The following is a 20,422-nucleotide window of genomic DNA, read 5'->3' as shown; positions in this document are numbered from 1 at the left end:
CGTGCTAGACCCCTTGGTGCAGGACAGTCTACATAGTTTGCAATATCTTACCACAATTCCCTTCCTGGTGTCTCTTGTCTTGTTTCCCCAAAGAATTTGTTTCCCTCACTACTATGTTATGTTAGAGGTGTATTCGTTCCGAGTTCCTTTATTACTTTTGAGCTCTAACTCCCTTTGACTTAGTAGGGTATTTTCTTTGATGTTTATGCAAAGTTTCTGTGTACATGACCATTATACAACTGTCATTTGCCATTTACACATTGATTCTGTATTGTATAAAACAAAAACTTTCAATAAAAATTACAATTTAAAAAAAAAAAAAGACTGTAAAAATGAAAAACTCGAATTCTTCCAATAATATGTTCGTTTAGTTTGAAATTTCTCAATTTCACGAGGAACAAGAGGAAAAAAGTACCCCAAAATTTGTAACGCAGGTTCTCCTGAGTACAATGGTACCCCATATGTGGGCGTAAACCACTGTATGGGCACACAGGAGGGCTCAGAAGGGAAGGAGCGCCAATTAGCTTTTTCAATGCAGATTTTGCTGCAGAAGTTTCCGAGCACCAGGTGCGTTTGCAGTGCCCCTGTAGTGCCATCAGAGTAAAATCTCGCCATAATTCACCCCATTTTGGAAAGTGCACCCCTCAAAGAATTCATCTTGGGGTGTGGTGACCATTTTTACCCCACAGGTATTAGAGGTAAAGTATTCAAAATTGGCCAGTAAAAATGAAAAACTCGAATTTTTCCAATAATATGTTGGTTTAGTTTGAAATTTCTCAATTTGACGAGGAACAGGATAGAAAACGTACCCAAAAATCTGTAACGCAGGTTCTTCTGAGTACAACGGTACCCCATATGTGGGCATAAACCACTGTATGGGCACACTGCAGGGCTCAGAAGGGAAGGAGCGCCAATTTACTGGAGCAAAATCGCAGCTAGTAATGGTTATTAGAATAGCGCAGTTACTAAAATAAAAAAATAAAAAATGAGATTACAGGTAATGTGGGGTGGTTACGGACAGCCTGGGGTGGTTACGGATAAACGGGGGTTAGGGGTAATTTGGGAGTAAACTGCAATTACTATAATAAAAAGTGTGTGTTTTTTTTTGTATGTGTCACTTTTTGTACTTTACACATTCATTTTCACTGTATTACTATGATTACTGTGATATTTTCTATCACAGTAATCATAGTTCAGTGACAGAGACCAAATTGGTCTCTGTCACTTTAAATTTTCAGAGCTGGCTGGTTGTGGAGCGCATGCGCACTTCATAACCAGCCAGGACGCCGAAGAGGAAGGAGCTCCAGGGGGGTTAGTGATCGCCCTACTAGGGGGGGATGATCTGAGGTCTGGGGGACACTTATTTCATCTCCCCCCGCCGTAGATTCACGACGGGGGGAGATGAAAGGCGGCGGCACCGGTAATCCCCTTTATCGACGGCCGCCGCTATAACGTGAATAGCGGCGATTGTCGGTTAGGGGGGGGTGGGGGCCGTCCCGGCCCCACAGCCTTATTCTCTGCCATCACCTTAAAAAGCTGATGGCAGCAGAATAAGTGACGCCGTAAAAAGCCGTATCGGCGGTCACTAAGGGGTTAAACAAAAAGTGGGATCGCTTGAAATAGCTGTTCCAGAATTACAAAGTGATGTGGGGTCTATTCGGTCGGAAGTGAAGGACCAAGAAAGTCAAATTAAGGACATTAAAAATAAGTTGGCAGACCTGGAGGACAGGGCCAGGCGGTCTAATATATGTATTGTGGGCCTACCAGAGGGATCGGAGGCTAACGACTCAATCAAGTTCTGCCAGGAATGGATTTTGAGGAAGGATGCGGTATCAGATCTGTTTAGGCTCGAAAGGGCCCACAGGGTTCCGTTTAGGCCTCTTCCCCCAGGAAGCCTGCCAAGGGCTATGTTGATAAAGACGCTTTGTTCTGGGGACCGGGATGCTATTTTAAGGGCGGCAAGGTTAAAGGAGGACATTTTGTTTAATGGGAATCGTGTGGCTTTGTTTCCCACTTCTCCCGAGAGACACAAAAAGAGAGGCAGTCCTTTAAGGAGGTTAAATCCTCTCTTCGAAGGGCGGGCATCCCTTTTTCCCTGATCTTTCCGGCCAAGCTTAGGGTGTCATATAAAGATACAGTGCTGTTCTTTGTTAATTCTAAAGACACCCGAGACTGGCTGGAGAAGGAAGGGGCAGAGTGAAATGTATGTGCCTGGGTGGGGGGGAGTGAGGGAGATAGAAGGGAGGAGAGGTACTACTGCGACTATGAGAAGAGGGTGACTGCGGTGTAGGCCGTTGAGTTGTCCAGGAAAAAGGATGGGAGGCGGGGGGGGATCCATGGAGTGGGTTTGGGTTTTGTTTTTTTGTGTATAAACAATAGCAGTAAATGAGATTAAACTGTTCTATTGGAATGTGAGGGGGATGGGGCAGAGGGTGAAAAGGCGTGCGATTTTTGATGTGATAGGCCGGCACTTACCAGCTATAATTTGTTTAGGGGAAACTCATTGCTCTGTGGAATCCACTGGTAAAATCTCTCGTAGGTGGTCGAGCTCCTAGTTCCACGCGGTTTACTCTAATTATTCTTCTGGGGTTTCGCTTTTTGTGCACCATAAAATTTCTTTTAAATTGTTAAAAAAAAAGTTAGACACTAGGGGTAGATATATATTTTTACATTGTGTTTTGTTTGATTCTGAAGTAATTATCGCAGCCTTTTACATACCTCCCCCGTTCGCCTCACAGACAATTATGGACTTATTTGAGTTTATGTATAACAGAGATGCTCTCCCTGTGTTCATATGTGGAGATTTTAATGCGGTTATGGACCAAATGAAAGATAGACAGGGGAGACTACAAAAAATAATGAGAAGTCCTACTGTCCTGGCGAATCTCATGGGTGGGGCGGCCTTGAAGGACGTATGGAGACAACTCTATGGGGAGAGGGTGGCGTTTTCTTGTTTTAGCACGACCTTCGAGGCTGGATCCAGGATAGACATAGTTTTTTGTAATGACCTTGCCTTGAGACATGTCTCGAAGATGTCATATGGATCCAGGTCGGTGTCTGATCACTCTCCTGTTATGGTGACAATCGGGGCCCTGTCTCAGGGCGGGGTGAGAGTAAGATCCCTTAAGATAAATCCGCACTGGCTCTCTATTGTGGATCAGAAGGAGAAAATGGCAGATGAGATAAGAGCATTCTGGAAAGTGAATAAAAACTCTGCCAGGATTGGTTTTGTATGGGATGCCCTTAAGGCATATATCAGGGGTATTTTTGTAAGAGAAATTTCATGGAAAAAGAAAGAATTCCACAATAGACAGGCCAACTTAGAAGATGCCATACAGATAGCTGAGGGGGAATTTAGTGAGTCACCCACACCCGAGCATGGGGATAAAGTAAAAAATGCCCAGGAGGAGTATTCCTAATTTTTGTTTGAGAAAGCGCAACATAAGATTTTTTTTCAGGGACAGAAATTCTTTGCTGAGGGTGGTAAACCCGGGAAGTTACTGGCAGGTATAATCAGGTCACAGCAAGAAAGAAGTTATATTTCTGCACTATATGATCACAAGGGGATAGTTATTAATAGCCCCAGTGGGGTACAAAAAAAATTGTGCTTGAATTCTTCTCCAGTCTGTATAAATCCTCCAATGCAGCTACTGAATTAGAAGTGGTGATTATTTATGTAGTCTTTCCATTCCTAAAGCGGACCCTGACATGAAGGAGATGTTGAATAGTCCTATTACTCTAGAAGAAATTAAGCTGCCTGTTAATAGCTCCCAAGAGCACTCTGCACCTGGTAATGATGGACTGCCATTTAAGGTATACAGTGATTTTTCTGAAGTATTATTGCCCTTATTATACGAAACCTTTAATGAATCCTGCAGGGATGCTGTTCTTCCAGCCTCAATGTGTGAGGCAAATATCTCTTTGATTCCTAAAAAGAATAACGACCCCCTGAATGTAGAAGCTTTTCGCCCTATATCATTATTAAATAAAGACTAAGTTAATTGCGAAAGTACTGGCCCAGAGGCTGGCAAGAGTAGCTCCTTTGCTCATAGGGAAGGAGCAGACAGGCTTCGCTCCCGGCAGGTCTATCTACGACAATATTAATAGAGCCTTTGCGAATGCCCAATTGGGGGTCGGGACCCCCCATTCCATCCTGTCCTTAGATGCTATGAAGGCGTTTGACAGGGTGGAGTGGGGGTTCCTTTGGAAGCCTTTGTTTTGGGGGAAAATTTCATCAGGTGGGTGAAGTTGTTGTACACCGGGCCTATGGCAAGGGTTTCGTTAGGGGAGGGGCACACTGACTGGTTCAACCTATATAGGGGAACCAGGCAGGGGTGCCCCCTGTCGCCACTCTTATTTGCTATTTACATCGAACCGCTGGCTGTTAAGATGCGAACTTCAGAGGAGTGGGAAGGGTTTGGCATAGCTGGCGTGAAGGAGTTTTGCTTTATGCTGATGACATTTTGCTTTTTTTAAGGAATCAAAAGTCTAGTATCCCCAAAATTATGAGTATTATTGATGATTTTGGTTTTGTATCCGGCCTGAAAATTAACTGGGAAAAATCGTCTCTTTTAGTGTTAGAAGGTGATGGGAATGAGGTAAATCATTCAGTCTCAATTATTGGGCCTAGTGAGGCATTGGAATACTTGGGAGTGAAAATCTCTCGATCTGTAGATAGGTATGTAGAAGCTAACCTCCAGCCTTTGGTTAACAAGGTGAGGAAAAAATATGGAGATATGGTCGGGGCTTCCTATTTCATTCGCAGATTGAGTTGCGATTATAAAGATGGTAGTTCTCCCTCAGATTCTTTACTTGTTATATGCTGCACCAGTGTGGATAACTGTATCATGGTTTAAGAGGTTAACAAGAATATTGAATCAATTTGTTTGGGGTGGGAAAAAAGCCAGATTGAGATATGGAGTTTGGACAAAGTAGGGGAAGGGGGGATTGCTCTCCCCGATTTTCAGAAATATTTTTTGGCTATTAAAGCACAAGATTTGAAAAGGGGACAGGACGTGCCTGTAATTAGTTATATTATAGAGCACTGTCAGGGTGTTTTTGAGGGAATTTTTTAAGGGGTAGAAGCTAAATTTGGGAACATGAAGTTTTTTTCACATATGAGCTTGTACTGTAGAGTTTAGAGTTATATAAAGAAGATTTGTAGGATATCCGGGAGCTTCCATTTTACTCCTATTTGGGTTATGGGAACCTCCAGGAGTTTATGGGTATGGATAGCGCACAGTTTTGGCTTAGGAAAGGGGTTAAACGGATTTCACAGATCACTAGGGAAGGGAAACTGTTGTTATTTAACGAATGTAAAAAGGAGTTTGGCTTGTTGGATAGGCATGCTTTTTGGTATGTTCAATTGAATAGGGCGTACACTTATACGTCTGACAAATATTTGGGGGATAAGTGAGCACAAGTTAATCGATTTTTTTAAGAGAAGGCAGTAACGGTAAGAAATTTCTAGCACACATTTATAAGTTTTTAGTTAGGGAGGCTGGGATTGTTCAGATGAAGAATCTGAGGGAGAAATGGGAGCTTAGGATAGGTAACATAGGAGATGATATATGGCAGAATATTGTTGGTAACCTAAACACAATCACCAGTAATGCAGCCTTTAGAGTGATACAGCTGAAGTTCTTGTATAGAGTCTATGTCTCGCCTTTAAATTTATTTAATAGATACTGTAGGGAAACCTCGGATAGCCGAAGATGCCAGGGGAATGCTGCCGACTTTAATCATATGATGTGGGAGTGTGATGAAATTCAAATCCTGTGGAAGAAGGTTATTGATTTTATGAAAAAGGACCTTAAAATCGACCCTGGGGATGATCTTGGGGCTATTCTCTTGGGAGGGTACCCGAGTGACGGGAGGATAGGCTTATTAAAAAACAAATTGTTTATGTTGGTGAAGGTCCTAACAGCTAGAAGATGGTTTGGGGAATCCCATCTTTTGAGGAGTGGAGAGCCCTAGTGGAAAAAAAATAAGGTGTATGAGGGAATAGCGGCTAGGAATATCTCATCACGGGCTCTGCGCAGGCACAAGGGGTGTTGGCAACCCTGGTATAATTTGCAAGAGGTCAGGGATTAGAAGTGTTCGGTTTTTTGTTTTTGCTGGAGGGGAGGGGGGGGGTTAACCCACTTCATGGAGGGGAGGGGGGTAGGTTGGGGGAGGGAGGTAGGGTAAGGGGTTAAATTAGATATTTTGTTAGTTGGTAAGGATTGTTTGTATGTATTTCATGGATATTGATGCAAAATAAAAAATTTTTGTAAGAAAAAAAATAATAATTGAAATTTAATTAATACTTATCAAGAAAGACAGCAGACTGTATAACACTATGTAGATCTCAACGAAAACTTACCATAGGGTGGTTCTGGGCAGTCTTCAATAAAGATAAAGGAAGCTACAGAAAAAAAGCAAAAAAAAGGGGGTTGAAAATTCAGTGGAAAAATAGATTAACACAAGATTTTAGAAAAATCATATCAATAAAGTAAAAATACATAAAATAAGATTTTATTTTTTGGCCTATATATATGGCTGCACAAAGGGAGAGATTAGAGATGAGCGAATCTACCTTAGTAATGAAGCAAACTGCTTTATTAAAGGGGAACTCCAAGTAGAGGTTAAAAAAAAAATAAATGAAACTTCTGCAGAAGCATAAAGCATTACTTACCAATCTATTCCAGTTTTGAAACTACCAAAAATCCATTTGTATGGGTTTTTTTTTTTGTTCTGTTTTGTGTTTTTGCACTTCCTGGTTTATCAGTTGTACACAGTACTACAGGTTCCAGAATGTAATGCTTTCCCTCAGCTGTTCATCACAGTCCCCCACACTGCCTATTCCCCGCCCAAAGCTGTTGCAGAACATCTAGGCTGTGTTCACACATTGCAGTTTCATTGTGTTACTGCATTATTTGCAGTAATTTATGATTTCATTGTGGTCCCACTCACCCACACAGCACGCTGTATTCTCTGCCTGTAACTCCACACAGCACACTGTATTCTCTGCCTGTAACTCCACACAGCACACTGTATTCTCTGCCTGTAACACCACACAGCACCCTGTATTCTCTGCCTGTAACTCCACACAGCACCCTGTATTCTCTACCTGTAACACCACACAGCACGCTGTATTCTCTACCTGTAACACCACACAGCACACTGTATTCTCTACCTGTAACACCACACAGCACACTGTATTCTCTACCTGTAACACCACACAGCACACTGTATTCTCTACCTGTAACACCACACAGCACACTGTATTCTCTACCTGTAACACCACACAGTACACTGTATTCTCTAACTAACACCACACAGCACATTATATTCTCTACCTGTAACACCAAACAGCACACTGTATTCTCTCCCTGTAACACCACACAGCTCACTGTTTTCTCTACCTGTAACACTGATATTGGAAGAAAATAACTTTTTGATTTTTTTTTCTTTTGATTTCCAAGCACATATGATCAAGCATCTGTTATCTTTGAAGTTGAGCCCCACAATATAGATCTGATCCCCTCTGCCGTTTAGCATCATTTACTTGTGTTACCGCATCATTTTTGTAGAGAGGAAAGAAGGGGAGGGGTGAGGGCGCCTCCTGGTGCAATAAAAGATGGTAAGAGTAGCAAACACAGGGAAAGAAAGGTGTAGCACTCACCTAATAGAGTTGTGCTGAATTATAGGCACAACTCTATATCAGGCATAATAGGTAGAACACCGCAGCTCCTGCCGGGGTACGTCCAAGGGAGTCGTACCGTCAATGATGAGGTATACCAGCCGCAGCAGGCTTTAGGACCATGTGGGATCCTGGCTTGAAAAGGGCGCAGGTGTCCGATAAACCACAGATTAAAGCGGTTGTTTCATGGAAAGGATGTTTGTTAGGGTCACGACGCGTTTCGGCCGCCAAGTAAAAGGTGGCCTTTCTCAAGTTTTACAAAAACATACTGAGGGACAGGGGTTTAAATGATGTATGGTATGGCATAAACGAAATGTCACTTCCGGGGCAGCGTTCATAAATATAAATGGTGCCACAGGTGTATATATATAGAATAATACAGAGAGCCAGTACAAAAACATAATATCTGTGACATATAAGGATAAAGATTACATAGACTTACATTACCTGGGAGTTCCGAAGGTCAGCGTCCGGATCCGGCATAGTCACGTGAGCGGCCAGGCGTCCTTACGTCATTACGCTCGTACGTTACGGCATCACGTGGTTCCGGAGTTCCGAGGACGTGGCAAACGGAAACTGCGTAAGACATGTTTAAGAATAGCATGATAACGAAAAAGGAGTAAAGTTCAGAACCAGGTATCTAACAAATATACAGAAAATCTAGTAAAAAAAATATATATATATATATATATATATATATATATATATATATATATATAAGAAAAAAGCATATAAATAATTAATATATCCATCTATCCATTCTATCAATGAACAAGAGAATTGCTTTAGATAAATAAAATAAAATGTAATGATAAATAGCATAAAAATAGGATATGTGTGTTCCAGGCGCCATCTAGTGGTTAAAAGGAAATAAGCAGAATAAATGACTATATTTATAAAAAATTGTATTTATAAAAAAAAAAAAATATATAGATGTGTATAAAATAATATATATCTCTGAATATGTATATAAAAAATGTGTATATAGAAATACATATATAAATAATATGTGGAGGCTAATAGGAAGTATAAATATATATTTATACTTCCTATTAGCCTCCACATATTATTTATATATGTATTTCTATATACACATTTTTTATATACATATTCAGAGATATATATTATTTTATACACATCTATATATTTTTTTTTTTTTTTTTTTATAAATACAATTTTTTATAAATATAGTCATTTATTCTGCTTATTTCCTTTTAACCACTAGATGGCGCCTGGAACACACATATCCTATTTTTATGCTATTTATCATTGCATTTTATTTTATTTATCTAAAGCAATTCTCTTGTTCATTGATAGAATGGATAGATGGATATATTAATTATTTATATGCTTTTTTCATATATATATATATATATATATTTTTTTTTTTTATTTTTTTTTTACTAGATTTTCTGTATATTTGTTAGATACCTGGTTCTGAACTTTACTCCTTTTTCGTTATCATGCTATTCTTAAACATGTCTTACGCAGTTTCCGTTTGCCACGTCCTCGGAACTCCGGAACCACGTGATGCCGTAACGTACGAGCGTAATGACGTAAGGACGCCTGGCCGCTCACGTGACTATGCCGGATCCGGACGCTGACCTTCGGAACTCCCAGGTAATGTAAGTCTATGTAATCTTTATCCTTATATGTCACAGATATTATGTTTTTGTACTGGCTCTCTGTATTATTCTATATATATACACCTGTGGCACCATTTATATTTATGAACGCTGCCCCGGAAGTGACATTTCGTTTATGCCATACCATACATCATTTAAACCCCTGTCCCTCAGTATGTTTTTGTAAAACTTGAGAAAGGCCACCTTTTACTTGGCGGCCGAAACGCGTCGTGACCCTAACAAACATCCTTTCCATGAAACAACCGCTTTAATCTGTGGTTTATCGGACACCTGCGCCCTTTTCAAGCCAGGATCCCACATGGTCCTAAAGCCTGCTGCGGCTGGTACGCATCATTTTTGTGAATACGTTGCAGTACTGCAATGACACTCCCAACATGTGTGAGCACAGCCCTAATTTCACTGCACACTTCTGCAAGGTCAGAGATGGTGAATCACTTAGTGGATTGGGGGATTCAGCCAAGCCTCCTGGGACATCCCGCCCTGCCACCTGTCTGCATCATCAGGCTGTCCTCAGCAAACACACAATGTGAGACAGAGGCATGGAAGATTTGTCTCCTAAGGGGATAGCAGAAGGAGCAGGAGACAATGTGGATTGGCACAGAGGCCATTTTTCTTCACTTCCTGGATTTCTATAAGCTACCAGTATGGCAGAACCACACAGATACGGTAATACATTGTATAGACACATATATTAAACTTTTAATGTACTTTTAAAAGAAAACAAGTTTTTCTTATCCGGAGTTCTCCTTTAAGCTCGGCCCTCAACTTTCAGGCTGCAGCTTTTGAACTCTGCTCCGGGTGCCTGAAAAAGCTGGATGCAGTCCTGGGAGACCTTTTTCAGGACTGCATCCAGCTTTTCCAGGTATATGGAACAACATTCAAAAGTAGAGATTCGCTTTGTTATCTCTGCAATCAGCTCATCGGCCTGCTGCCTTTTAACTCACTGGCCCTCCTGCCTGGGTGCTGGGAAAAGTTGGATCAAGCCCTAGGAAATTGGGAGAAGTTTTCCAGGAAGGACCCAGCTTTTCCCAGCACCCGTGGAGGAGCTTCACGGAGCGGCAGGGAGTTAAAATGCAGCCAGCTGATGAGTGGATTGCAGAGATAAAGTAATTTGCTTCCTTAGGGTGCGTTTACACAGAAAGATTTATCTGACAGATTTTGGAAGCCAAAGCCAGGAATGGATTTGTAAAGAGGACTGATCCCAGTCTTTCCTTTATGACCTGATCCCTGTTTATAGTCTGTTCCTGGTTTTGGCATTAAAGATCTGTCAGATAAATCTGTCTGTGTAAACGCACCATTATAACTGTTAATACACTCATTCATCGGCTGATTGCAGGCTCTTCTATGCGGGCTGATTATCAGGTAAATAAGCATTCCCAGAAACAACTACCCATTGTGTAAAGGGGCCTTTACTGAAAATAACAATTACACAATGCAGACCTAGGCTACATTCACACATTCAGTAGGGCTATCTGTAGCCGTGGACCTGTAGTTATGGATGTGCATCCACAGGCTGCATTCACACTCCCGCAATCCACGGACCCATTCATCACAGAATAGTGATCCGTGCCACAATTGAGGGTCCATAGTAGGACCTGTCAGGGTTTTATTTTTCTGTGGCACGGATCACAGCACACCATTTACTGTGCAAGATCATGAATGTGATAACTTAAGTTAGTTTCTTTGGAAAAAAAATAAATAAGGAAACAAAAGGGAGTTTGTATGATCGCCCTGTTTTTGCGTGGTTTTCCTCTCACACTTCATACAGATAGGTATTTAGATTGTGAGCCCTAATGGGGACAGAGAGTAATTAGCTATGTGTAAAGCTGCGGAATAGGTTGGCACTACATAAATAAAGGAATTATTACAAGCATCTAAAACACATAATTACATAATAAATGTAATGTGAAGCAAGACGGGAGAGACAATCTGGATAGTGATGGTTAACACCACATCAGCCTGGTGGTTTCTCTTGTGTCCCGCAATGCTGTAACTTTTAGAGGTGCAGGCTGTGCTGCTGTGGGGTGTGAGGCAGGAGTGGGAAGTGCTGGTGAAATTGGGAAGCAGTAGGGCCCTGTCAATGCAAGGGGCTGGCAGGCGCTCGTGATCACTGTGTCCTGTACTGCTGCAAGGATTCACATGTGCCGTCATATTACCCCTGTGACTTGTTCTCTGCACAGGCCAGAGCTGTCATGCATACAGCCCCTCGCACAGCCCAGCCCGCACCTCTGGGAGTTATACAGTGTGACGTGACGTTGCCTTTTTAACAAGGAAGACTTCATGCAGTAGTAAGTGGAGTAAAAAAAGCACTATGTACCTTTTCTGTGATTAGGGTCTATTGAGAATCCGTATAACTTTTGTCTGGAAATTTTCCTTTCAGTCTCTCTGACATTCCACATCTCTCTAGGGCTTGGATTGTCCCTAGAGACAAGTGTAACCTCAGAGCACTGCTGCTCCCTGTCCTGCTGGTGGCAGCAGAGGATTATAATATATATTATATATATATATATATATATATATATAAATATTTTGTAAGGTTACAAGGTTTTGGGGGGTGAAAAAAGTTAAAGGTTTAGTCCGGGGAAAAATATTTTTCTTTCAAATCAACTGGATTCAGAAAGTTATATAGATTTGTAATCTACTTAAAAAATATCAAGTCTTCCCATAATTACCAGCTGCTGTGTGTGCTGCAGGAAGTGGCGTTTATTTTTCAGTCTGACACAGTGCTCTCTGCTGCCACCTCTGTCCATGTCAGGAACTGTCCAGAGCAGGAGATTTTTCCTATGGGAATTTGCTATTGCTCTGGACAGCTCCTGACAGGGACAGAAATGGCAGCAGAGAGCGCTGTATCAGACTGGAAAGAAAACAGCATTTCCTGCAGGACATACATCAGCTGATAAGTATGGGAGTACTGGAGACTGTTAAATATTAGTAAGTTACAAATACATATAAATTTATGAAACCAGAAGGATGATTCTAACCTGCTGAGACCTCCATAGTGGGCCCGGGGTGCTGAGGATACGGGTGCGTCTGTTACCTTCATCCTTTGTGCCATTCCCATGCTGTTTATTCTGAAATCTTCCATCCAGCCCACCTCCTCCATTATCAATAAGCAGGCGAGTCAGCACAGAGGATGAAGGTAAGAGACATACCCTCATCCTCAGTGCCCCATGCCCACTAGGGAGATATCAAGTTACATTCATTGTGTGAATGTAGCCTAACACTGCATGAACTACAGGTGGAGGTTACGCAGCTAATGTGAACACATCCCTACTACATAGTAACAAACATTGTTTTCTCTGTGAAATCATCAATCACATACACTAATAGCAGCAGCACATATAGAGACACTGATGGCGGCTCAGTAACACATGACCTAAGAGCTGGGACTTTCCATTGAGGACAGTATGAAGAATTATCCCGCCATAACCGCTGGGACGGGCAGCAAACATAACGCGTGTGTCTGTGTGTGCTTCTCTCCCACACACAGGATTGCACCGTATAACGCGGCTACACAAGGAGGTGCCGGGTCTGTGAACACTCGGAACCCGTGTGAGGCCTCACCATTCTCCCCACGTCCCACGTTCTCTGGTAGCGACTTCCGCTCCGTTGTTGCTCAGACGACTCGTTCACTGCGATATAGCAGCCGAATCTTGACTTGTGACGGACAGCTCAGACAGCCAATAAGGAAGGGCGTTCCCGCTCTAGTGACGTGAGTTTTGGGCTACCGGCACACGCGTTTCTTTAACACATCGGCAGCCATATTTCTGAAGTCAGCGTAATTTGCCAGTCTTTCAGGAAGCTAGCGAAAATGGCCGCCGTACTCAGGACACACTTTTCTCCGCCATACATTTAAGTCAGGTTATAAATTATAGAATTTGCAATAAGATGCAATAAGCGCCAACAGTGTGTGCGTGAGCCACTGCATAATCAAAGGAGGAGATTTACTGTGTCAGTAGCTACTATGTAAACCGGCCGTACCCTTTCTAAAGATCTCGCCATGCCCTCTAGTGGTCACATCAGGGACATGGTTGGACAAGTCGTGAGGTAATTTTCCCTGGGCTGGGACCTGATAGGTGAACCACAGCAGTGTGTAATGTTTTGTTTGTTTGATTTTTGGTGATTATGGTGTTTTTTTCTCTCTCTTTTATCTATACCTTGGCCTCATTGTAAGAACCTTAAAAATTAGATCAATACATAGGCATACCTTCAAATTTTATAAGAGAGCAACATGCCTTGTGCCCCCATAGCCACACTCCCCATTTTATGTCAGCAGAAAAAGTCAGAAGTGGATTGAGCAGGAAGGAAAGTGTAAGGCTCCGTTCCCACTGAGCAAAGGTAGCGGAATTCCGCGACGGAATTGTCCGCCGCGGAATGCCGTTAGCCTCCCGCTCATAATGGGAGTCTATGGGAGGCGCGCGCTCCTGCCCTGTCCGCGCTGAAGAATGAACATGTTCATTCTTCAGCGCGTACAGAGCAGCAGCGCGCGCCTCCCATAGACTCCCATTATGAGCGGGAGGCTAACGGCATTCCGCGGCGGACAATTCCGTCGCGGAATTCCGCTACCTTTGCTCAGTGGGAACGGGGCCTAAAGGCCCCATACACCTTCAATACCTGACAGCTATGGTCCTGTCGTCAGTTATGTCTCACCCCTGCTGCCCGTCCACCCCATACACAGGAGTGTTTTGCATAGTCGAGCGTTGCTGTGTTCTCTATGGGAGGGGTAAGCAACAGTGAGAGCGCTCCTGCTGCAGCTTATCTCTCTTTGAACAAAGGAGTCGGACGTGATTTTTTTTATCATGCCCTGTCTGTCGGTGGTTGTTCAAGGGGCCCCATTCATGCTAGACTGATTGCAAGTGGCGGTTTTGGCCATTAGAAGTCTGAAGTGTATGGCAGTGCTTCTCAATTCCAGTCCTCAGGCCTCACCAACAGGTTATGTTTTGCAGCTATCCCATACAAAGAACAGCTGTGGTAATACCTGATGGACTGAGTATAATTATATCACCTGTGAAATACTAAGGAAATCCTCAAATTATGACCTGTTGGTGAGGCCTGAGGACTGGAAGTGGAAAGCCCTGGTGTATGGGGACCATAAAACCTTTCTTTCTATCTCCTACACAGACGTGTGCATGGGGCCATTGAAATCTATTTGTCCTATTTACTGTCTGCAGTTGCGGAAAGTGTAAATAGGGTCTAAGGGCCCTTTTACACAGGACGATTATCGCGCAAATTTTCGTTATATAGTTTGAATCTAATCGATAACTGCAACGACCAAACAACCAACAAGAAATCGTTCATCGTTGCTGACACCAAAATCATCACTAATCATTTGCTTTAATTCCACGTTCTTTCGCTGTAATTCTGCATTTGTGCGCTGTAATTCCGCATTCGTTTACTAATTTTACTATATTGCATTTTCTCTGCACTTACTACAGAATGGTGTGTTCGGGTCTCTAAAGTTGGTGATGTCACGTCACAAAAACTGCCAACTACCTGCTGCAGCGGTGGGACAGACTGGAGCAGCAGGAGTCGGCAGTTTATGTGATGGAACATCACCAACTTTACAGAGACCTGAACACTCCATGCAGTAGTAAGTGCAGAGAAAATGCACTATAGGTGCGTGTCCCAAAATCATCCATAGCACATCCGCAATTAATATTTTATTGTGGATCCACAAAAATTGTACAGTGCTAATTAACCCCCTGTTATCTGCAGCCGGGGAGCAGCTCTATTAGCCGGCACAGGTCCCGTTGCCGCAAACATCTAAATGCAGCTGTCACATCTGTTAGCTGCATTTAGATGCTCTGCTCAGCACATCCCTGGTGTGTAAGTGGGACAAATCTCCGTGGGACGATCCGTTCTTCTGGCCGGGCCTCAGCGTCGCAATGACGCTAATTCCGGCTCGGCAATACATTGCTCTGGTCTGCAGCAGGCCAGAGCAATGTATCACCAATCACACTGATCATTTCTGTTTATACACAGCATTGATCTCTATGAGAGATCAATGTTGTGTATATAGAAGTCCCCCAGGGGGACATTAACTAGTTAATGTAAAAGTTAAAGTAAAAAAAATTTTTATTAATAAAAAAAAAACCCTCCCCTAATAAAAGTCCAAATCACCCCCTTTTCCCATTTTATAAATATAAATAAATAAACACACAAATAAACATGTTTGGTATCGCTGCGTGCGTAATCACCCGAACTATTTCATTATCACATTCCTGATCTCGCACGGTAAACGGCGTAAGCGCAAAAAATTACGCATTTTTGGTCGCATCAAATCCAGAAAGAATGTAATAAAAAGTGATCAAAAAGTCGCATATGTGTAAGCTAGGTACCAATAGAGAGGACAGATCATGGCGCAAAAAAAGATGACTTCTCACACAGCCCCATAGACCAAAAAATAAAAGCGGTATAAGCATGGTAATAGAGCGATTTTAAATACATTTAATTTTTTTTAAAAAAAGTTTCATTTTTTAAAAGCCATCAAATAATATAAAAGTTATACAAGTTACATATCGTTGTAATCGTACTGATGTGAGGAACATAGATAACATGTCATCCTGGCGTTGGTTTTTAAATGTAGCCGAGTTGCTTTAGTGTCAGCCATAGGTGTGATGTGCAGCAGCTCCTTTCTCTCCATGTTGTATTTTATTTTTCTCCATTTTCTGAGCAGTTGGCACTCCTCTTCGTAAGACCCACATGACCCAAAGAGTGCGTTCCACTTCGTCGCCGGACCGGAACTGATGCGGATCGCGTCATTTCCGGTGACTGGCGCATGCGCCGTTTGTCGGCGATGACGCAATTCACGTTGGCTGGGCTCCGGACTAGATGTAAAGCCCGAGCGTGAGCTGTACTATCTGGAGCATAGGTATGGTTTCCTTTACAGGTATCCAGGTTTTTCCTGTCTCCCTCTACCCTATTTATTACACTCCCTCCGCCATTTTCTTTGCTGTTATCCTTTGGTTCACAGCTTGGATGCATGATTTACTCTTGCTCCTTTGATTCTGTGAGTGATCAGCTTAGGTGGGTTGTCTTATGCTGCGTTTACACGTAACGATTATTGGCCCGATCGTACGATTAGCGATGTCGGATTTACGATTTATTTTTTCATAACGATCAGCGTTTAGACGGTACGATATATCGTACGAAAATTCGCACTGCGATCGTTTTGCGATCGTTTAAGCCTATCTCACACATTGGTTAAATCGGCGAACCACTGTTCACATGGAACGATTTGCGAATTTTTTGCGTACGATGAACGACGATTTGCTGACCTGATAAAAGATCACAATGTAAGATTTATCGTGCGTCGTTCGATCGTTCGCTGCGTTTACATGTACGATTATCGTTCCAATTCGACCGTTATCGCGCAAATTCGCACGATAATCGTTACGTGTAAACGCAGCATTAAAGTCTAATGCTGCGTTTACACGTAACGATTATTGGCCCGATCGTACAATTAGCGATGTCGGATATACGATTTTTTTTTATAACGATCAGCGTTTAGACGGTACGATATATCGTACGAAAATTCGCACTGCGATCGTTTTGCGATCTTTTAAGCCTATCTCACACATTAGTTAAATTGGCGAACGACTGTTCACACGGAACGATTTGCGAATTTTTTGCGTACGATGAACGACGATTTGCTGACCTGATGAAAGATCACGATGTACAATTTATCGTGCGTCGTTCGATCGTTCGCTGCGTTTACACGTACGATTATCGTTCCAATTCGACCGTTATCGCGCAAATTCGCACGATAATCGTTACGTGTAAACGCAGCATAAGTTTGAGTTACTGTTGCACCATACTTATTAGTACTCCTCCTCAGTATGTCTTCAAGAGAATCTTCTGGGAGAAAAAGCTCTTCTAAAAGACACCACCTAACATGCAGAGATTGCGGTAGGTACTTTCACTACCCCTTAATTCCATATATGGCAGGAGGCTGAATTTGTTTTTCCTTTTCAGAAACTCCCCTGCCTGATGGCAGGGGACTATACCACCTGTCTCTCATGCCGTCCTAAAATCCAGGACAAGAATGAGCCTAACATACAGGATGTTGTGATCTGGGTCAAGGATCTTATGCAGTCTTCTTTTTTTTTTTTTTTTAAGAATTTATTTAAACTTTTTTGCACAGAAAAGACAGAACCATACAAAAGAAAGGTCAGGTACAATCCGCCCACCACAAGGTGAACAAAGGCACATCCATGAGGGCTAAATGTTATAAGTCTGATCAAAGTACATTAACAAGGTAGTAAAAGATATCAGTTATATGGCATCGCATAAAATCAGAACTGCCACAGAGCAGGAGTACCCGACCCACCCGCCATATTAGACAATACAGACAACACAGACAACCAAGCACACACACCAAGACAGCGTCACACCTTCCCCCCCCCCCCCCAACCAGAGAGCCAGCAAAAAGGTCTACACATCTGCCGTGTCATCCAGCATAAGCCAGTGAATCCTGATTTTTTTAAAATTTTTTGGGGCATTTACCATGTTCATAGAGGGCTTCGTATAGCGGGACATATTTGTTAACCAATTGTTTCCAGCGGCCCAAGGAGGGGGTATCTGTACACTTCCACTCCATAGCTATAATCTTTTTGGCACAGAACAAAAGAAATCTAATATCCTGTAGTATTTGTTATGAGTGAGTCCATTGATCAGACCTAGCAGGCACACAGAGGGGGTACAAACAAAAGGGAAATCAAAATGGTCGTACAGAAATTGCAAAACGGAGCGCCAAAAGGATTGAATTTTGGGGCACGACCACACAGCGTGCATGAAGGTGCCGACATCTGACATACATTTGAAACAAGTATCTGAGGGGGACACTCCCATTTTTCTTAGTCTCTCCGGAGTGTAGTATGTACGCATCAGAAAGCGAAACTGGATCAACCTGTCTCTAGCACTGACTACAGTAGGATAATAGGTATGCACCACCTCTTTCCACTGCTGATCACCCAGGGAGGGGACATCTACCACCCATCTCTCATACGCCTTCTGGAAAGGGGAAGAGTCCTCTGGACTCAGCATTAAATAACCAAGCGTACCTTATCCAGGTCAGGAGATCCCAGGAGCTTCTCTGCCTGTGTGAATTCCAAGGGAACCGTAAGGCTGCCAAACTGAGTGTGAATAGCATGCCGCAACTGTAAATAGTGAAAAAATGCTGAGCGCTGGATCCCATACAACTCACACATGTCAGAAAAGGAGCGGAACACATTATCAGGTGAAAAAACGTGGGACAGATATCGAACCCCATGCTTCCGCCAGAGAGCAGCGCCCTATAAACCTCTGAGTTCCGGGAGATGCGGGTTAAGCCACAAAGGGGTATGAGGAGAGAGGGACGAAGAAGGCATCTGTTTTTGTACAACCCTCCACACCAGGGGCGTAGCTAAAGGCTGATGGGCCCTGGTGCAAAATTTTAGCTTGGGGCCCCCCATCTCCCCCCGATCAGGCAAAGTCCTATCTAACGTTATATCCAATTACTCTAATGTGCCACCATGTTCTAATGCCCTGTCACTGCCTCCACCTCATGTACTGCACTACTGCCCCCTATAATTAATGGACTGTACTGTGTCATTGTCTAATCATTGTATTCCAATCTTTGACTCTACAGCTGAAAAACTACAACTCTCATCATGAACTGCCAGTTGGAAACGATGGGGGTTGTAGTGCTGCAACCTGAAGAGCCACATGCTGCAAAACTACAACTCCCATTATAAACTGTCAGCAGGGCATGATGAAGTTTGAACTTCTGCAACCTGGAGAAGTCACCTGATATCACCTGCAGTCCTATGTAACACCACAGATAACAGTAATATCCCTCTGAGTACAGATAATGTAGTAGTCATCTGCAGTCCTATGTAACACCACAGATAACGCAGTGATATCTCTGAGTACAGATAATGTAGTAGATGTCACCTGCAGTCCTATGTAACACCACAGATAACACAGTGATATCTCTGAGTACAGATAATGTAGATGCAGCACAAGCTGGAGCTCAACGCGGTAAAGATACGGCCATAGGACATAGCTTGGGCCGCCAAGGCAGATGTCTGGAGGAGGGGGCGCTGGTACTTGCTGTCATCTGATTAGGTAAGAGGCCCAATCAGATGACAGCATGTGCCAGCGGGCGCAGCGGGACAGATTAGCGCAGTGCTTCCCAACCTTTTCCACCTCGGGGCACCCCTACTAAATGATGTTCTACAAAATAAGAAAACCGTCATACAGTGACTCACCGGTGATGTCTTCTTTGATCTGAGGCGTCACTTTCCCTTTTCCTCTTCATCCGGCCCAGTCCTCCAAGATGATTCCTTCCAGATACGTTTCATCCCCTTAGAACCTGCGAGACAAACAATTTAGGCTCCGCACATTTCTAGCAACTTCCTTCCCTTCCTTCCTCCTGTAGGCTCCCATAGTAACTGCACTGTTTGGTGTAATGTGCAGTAAAGTGAGTAGGAATGTGGGATGCCTCCTGTATGTAGGAGTCCCTGCTGTGCCCCCCATGAGCTAATAATGCCCCCAGAGGTGCCCCCATACAATAATAATGCCCCCAGAGGTGCCCTCATGAGCTAATTATGCCCCCAGAGGTGCCCCCATGAACAAATAATGGCCCAAGAGGTGCCCTCATGAGCTAATAATGCCCCCAGAGGTGCCCCCATGAACTAATAATGCCTCCAGAGGTGCCCCCATGAACTAATAATGCCCCCAGAGTTGCCCCCTATGAACTAATAACGCCCCCAGAGGTGCCCCCATGAGCTTATAGTGCCCCCAGCTCTCGGGATGCTTAAAGTGACACTGTCACAAGTGGCAAGGGGGGGCCGTGCGGGCCCCCCTAGCGTAGGGGCCCGGTCGCCATGGCGACCCCTATAGCTACGCCACTGCTCCACACCTTCTGTACCGTAGTTAAGGGAGGGAGCCAGGGAGAAGAGGGGGTGTACCTATAATGAGTATTTGTCAGGCCCTCGTAAGACCCAACCAGCGCCCCGGCCAACGCTGCATTACTGAGGTCCAGATCCAGCCACCAATTAGCATATACCAATTGAGAAGCTAGGAAATAGTGGTACATGTTGGGAGCTGC

At 43.3% G+C, this 20,422-nt stretch overlaps 1 protein-coding gene across 1 annotated transcript in view; it reads right to left on the bottom strand.

Annotated features, from left to right (window-relative positions):
• Nucleotides 1–13,029, bottom strand: part of LSM4 (LSM4 homolog, U6 small nuclear RNA and mRNA degradation associated) — a 45,810-nt gene extending 32,781 nt beyond the window's left edge. The window contains exons 1-2 of the mRNA XM_069977942.1: nucleotides 12,895–13,029; nucleotides 6,365–6,406 (exon numbers count right to left, since the gene is read on the bottom strand). Coding sequence (XP_069834043.1) covers nucleotides 6,365–6,406; nucleotides 12,895–12,897 — 45 coding nt within the window. The 5' untranslated portion in view covers nucleotides 12,898–13,029. The remainder of the gene's footprint in view (nucleotides 1–6,364; nucleotides 6,407–12,894) is intronic.
• Between the last annotated feature and the right edge of the window lie 7,393 nt (nucleotides 13,030–20,422).

This window comes from Dendropsophus ebraccatus, chromosome 7, assembly GCF_027789765.1.
Source record: "Dendropsophus ebraccatus isolate aDenEbr1 chromosome 7, aDenEbr1.pat, whole genome shotgun sequence".
Taxonomy (NCBI): domain Eukaryota; kingdom Metazoa; phylum Chordata; class Amphibia; order Anura; family Hylidae; genus Dendropsophus; species Dendropsophus ebraccatus.
The sequence above is the reverse complement of the archived record's forward strand: the minus strand, read 5'-3'. Positions and strand labels throughout refer to the sequence as shown.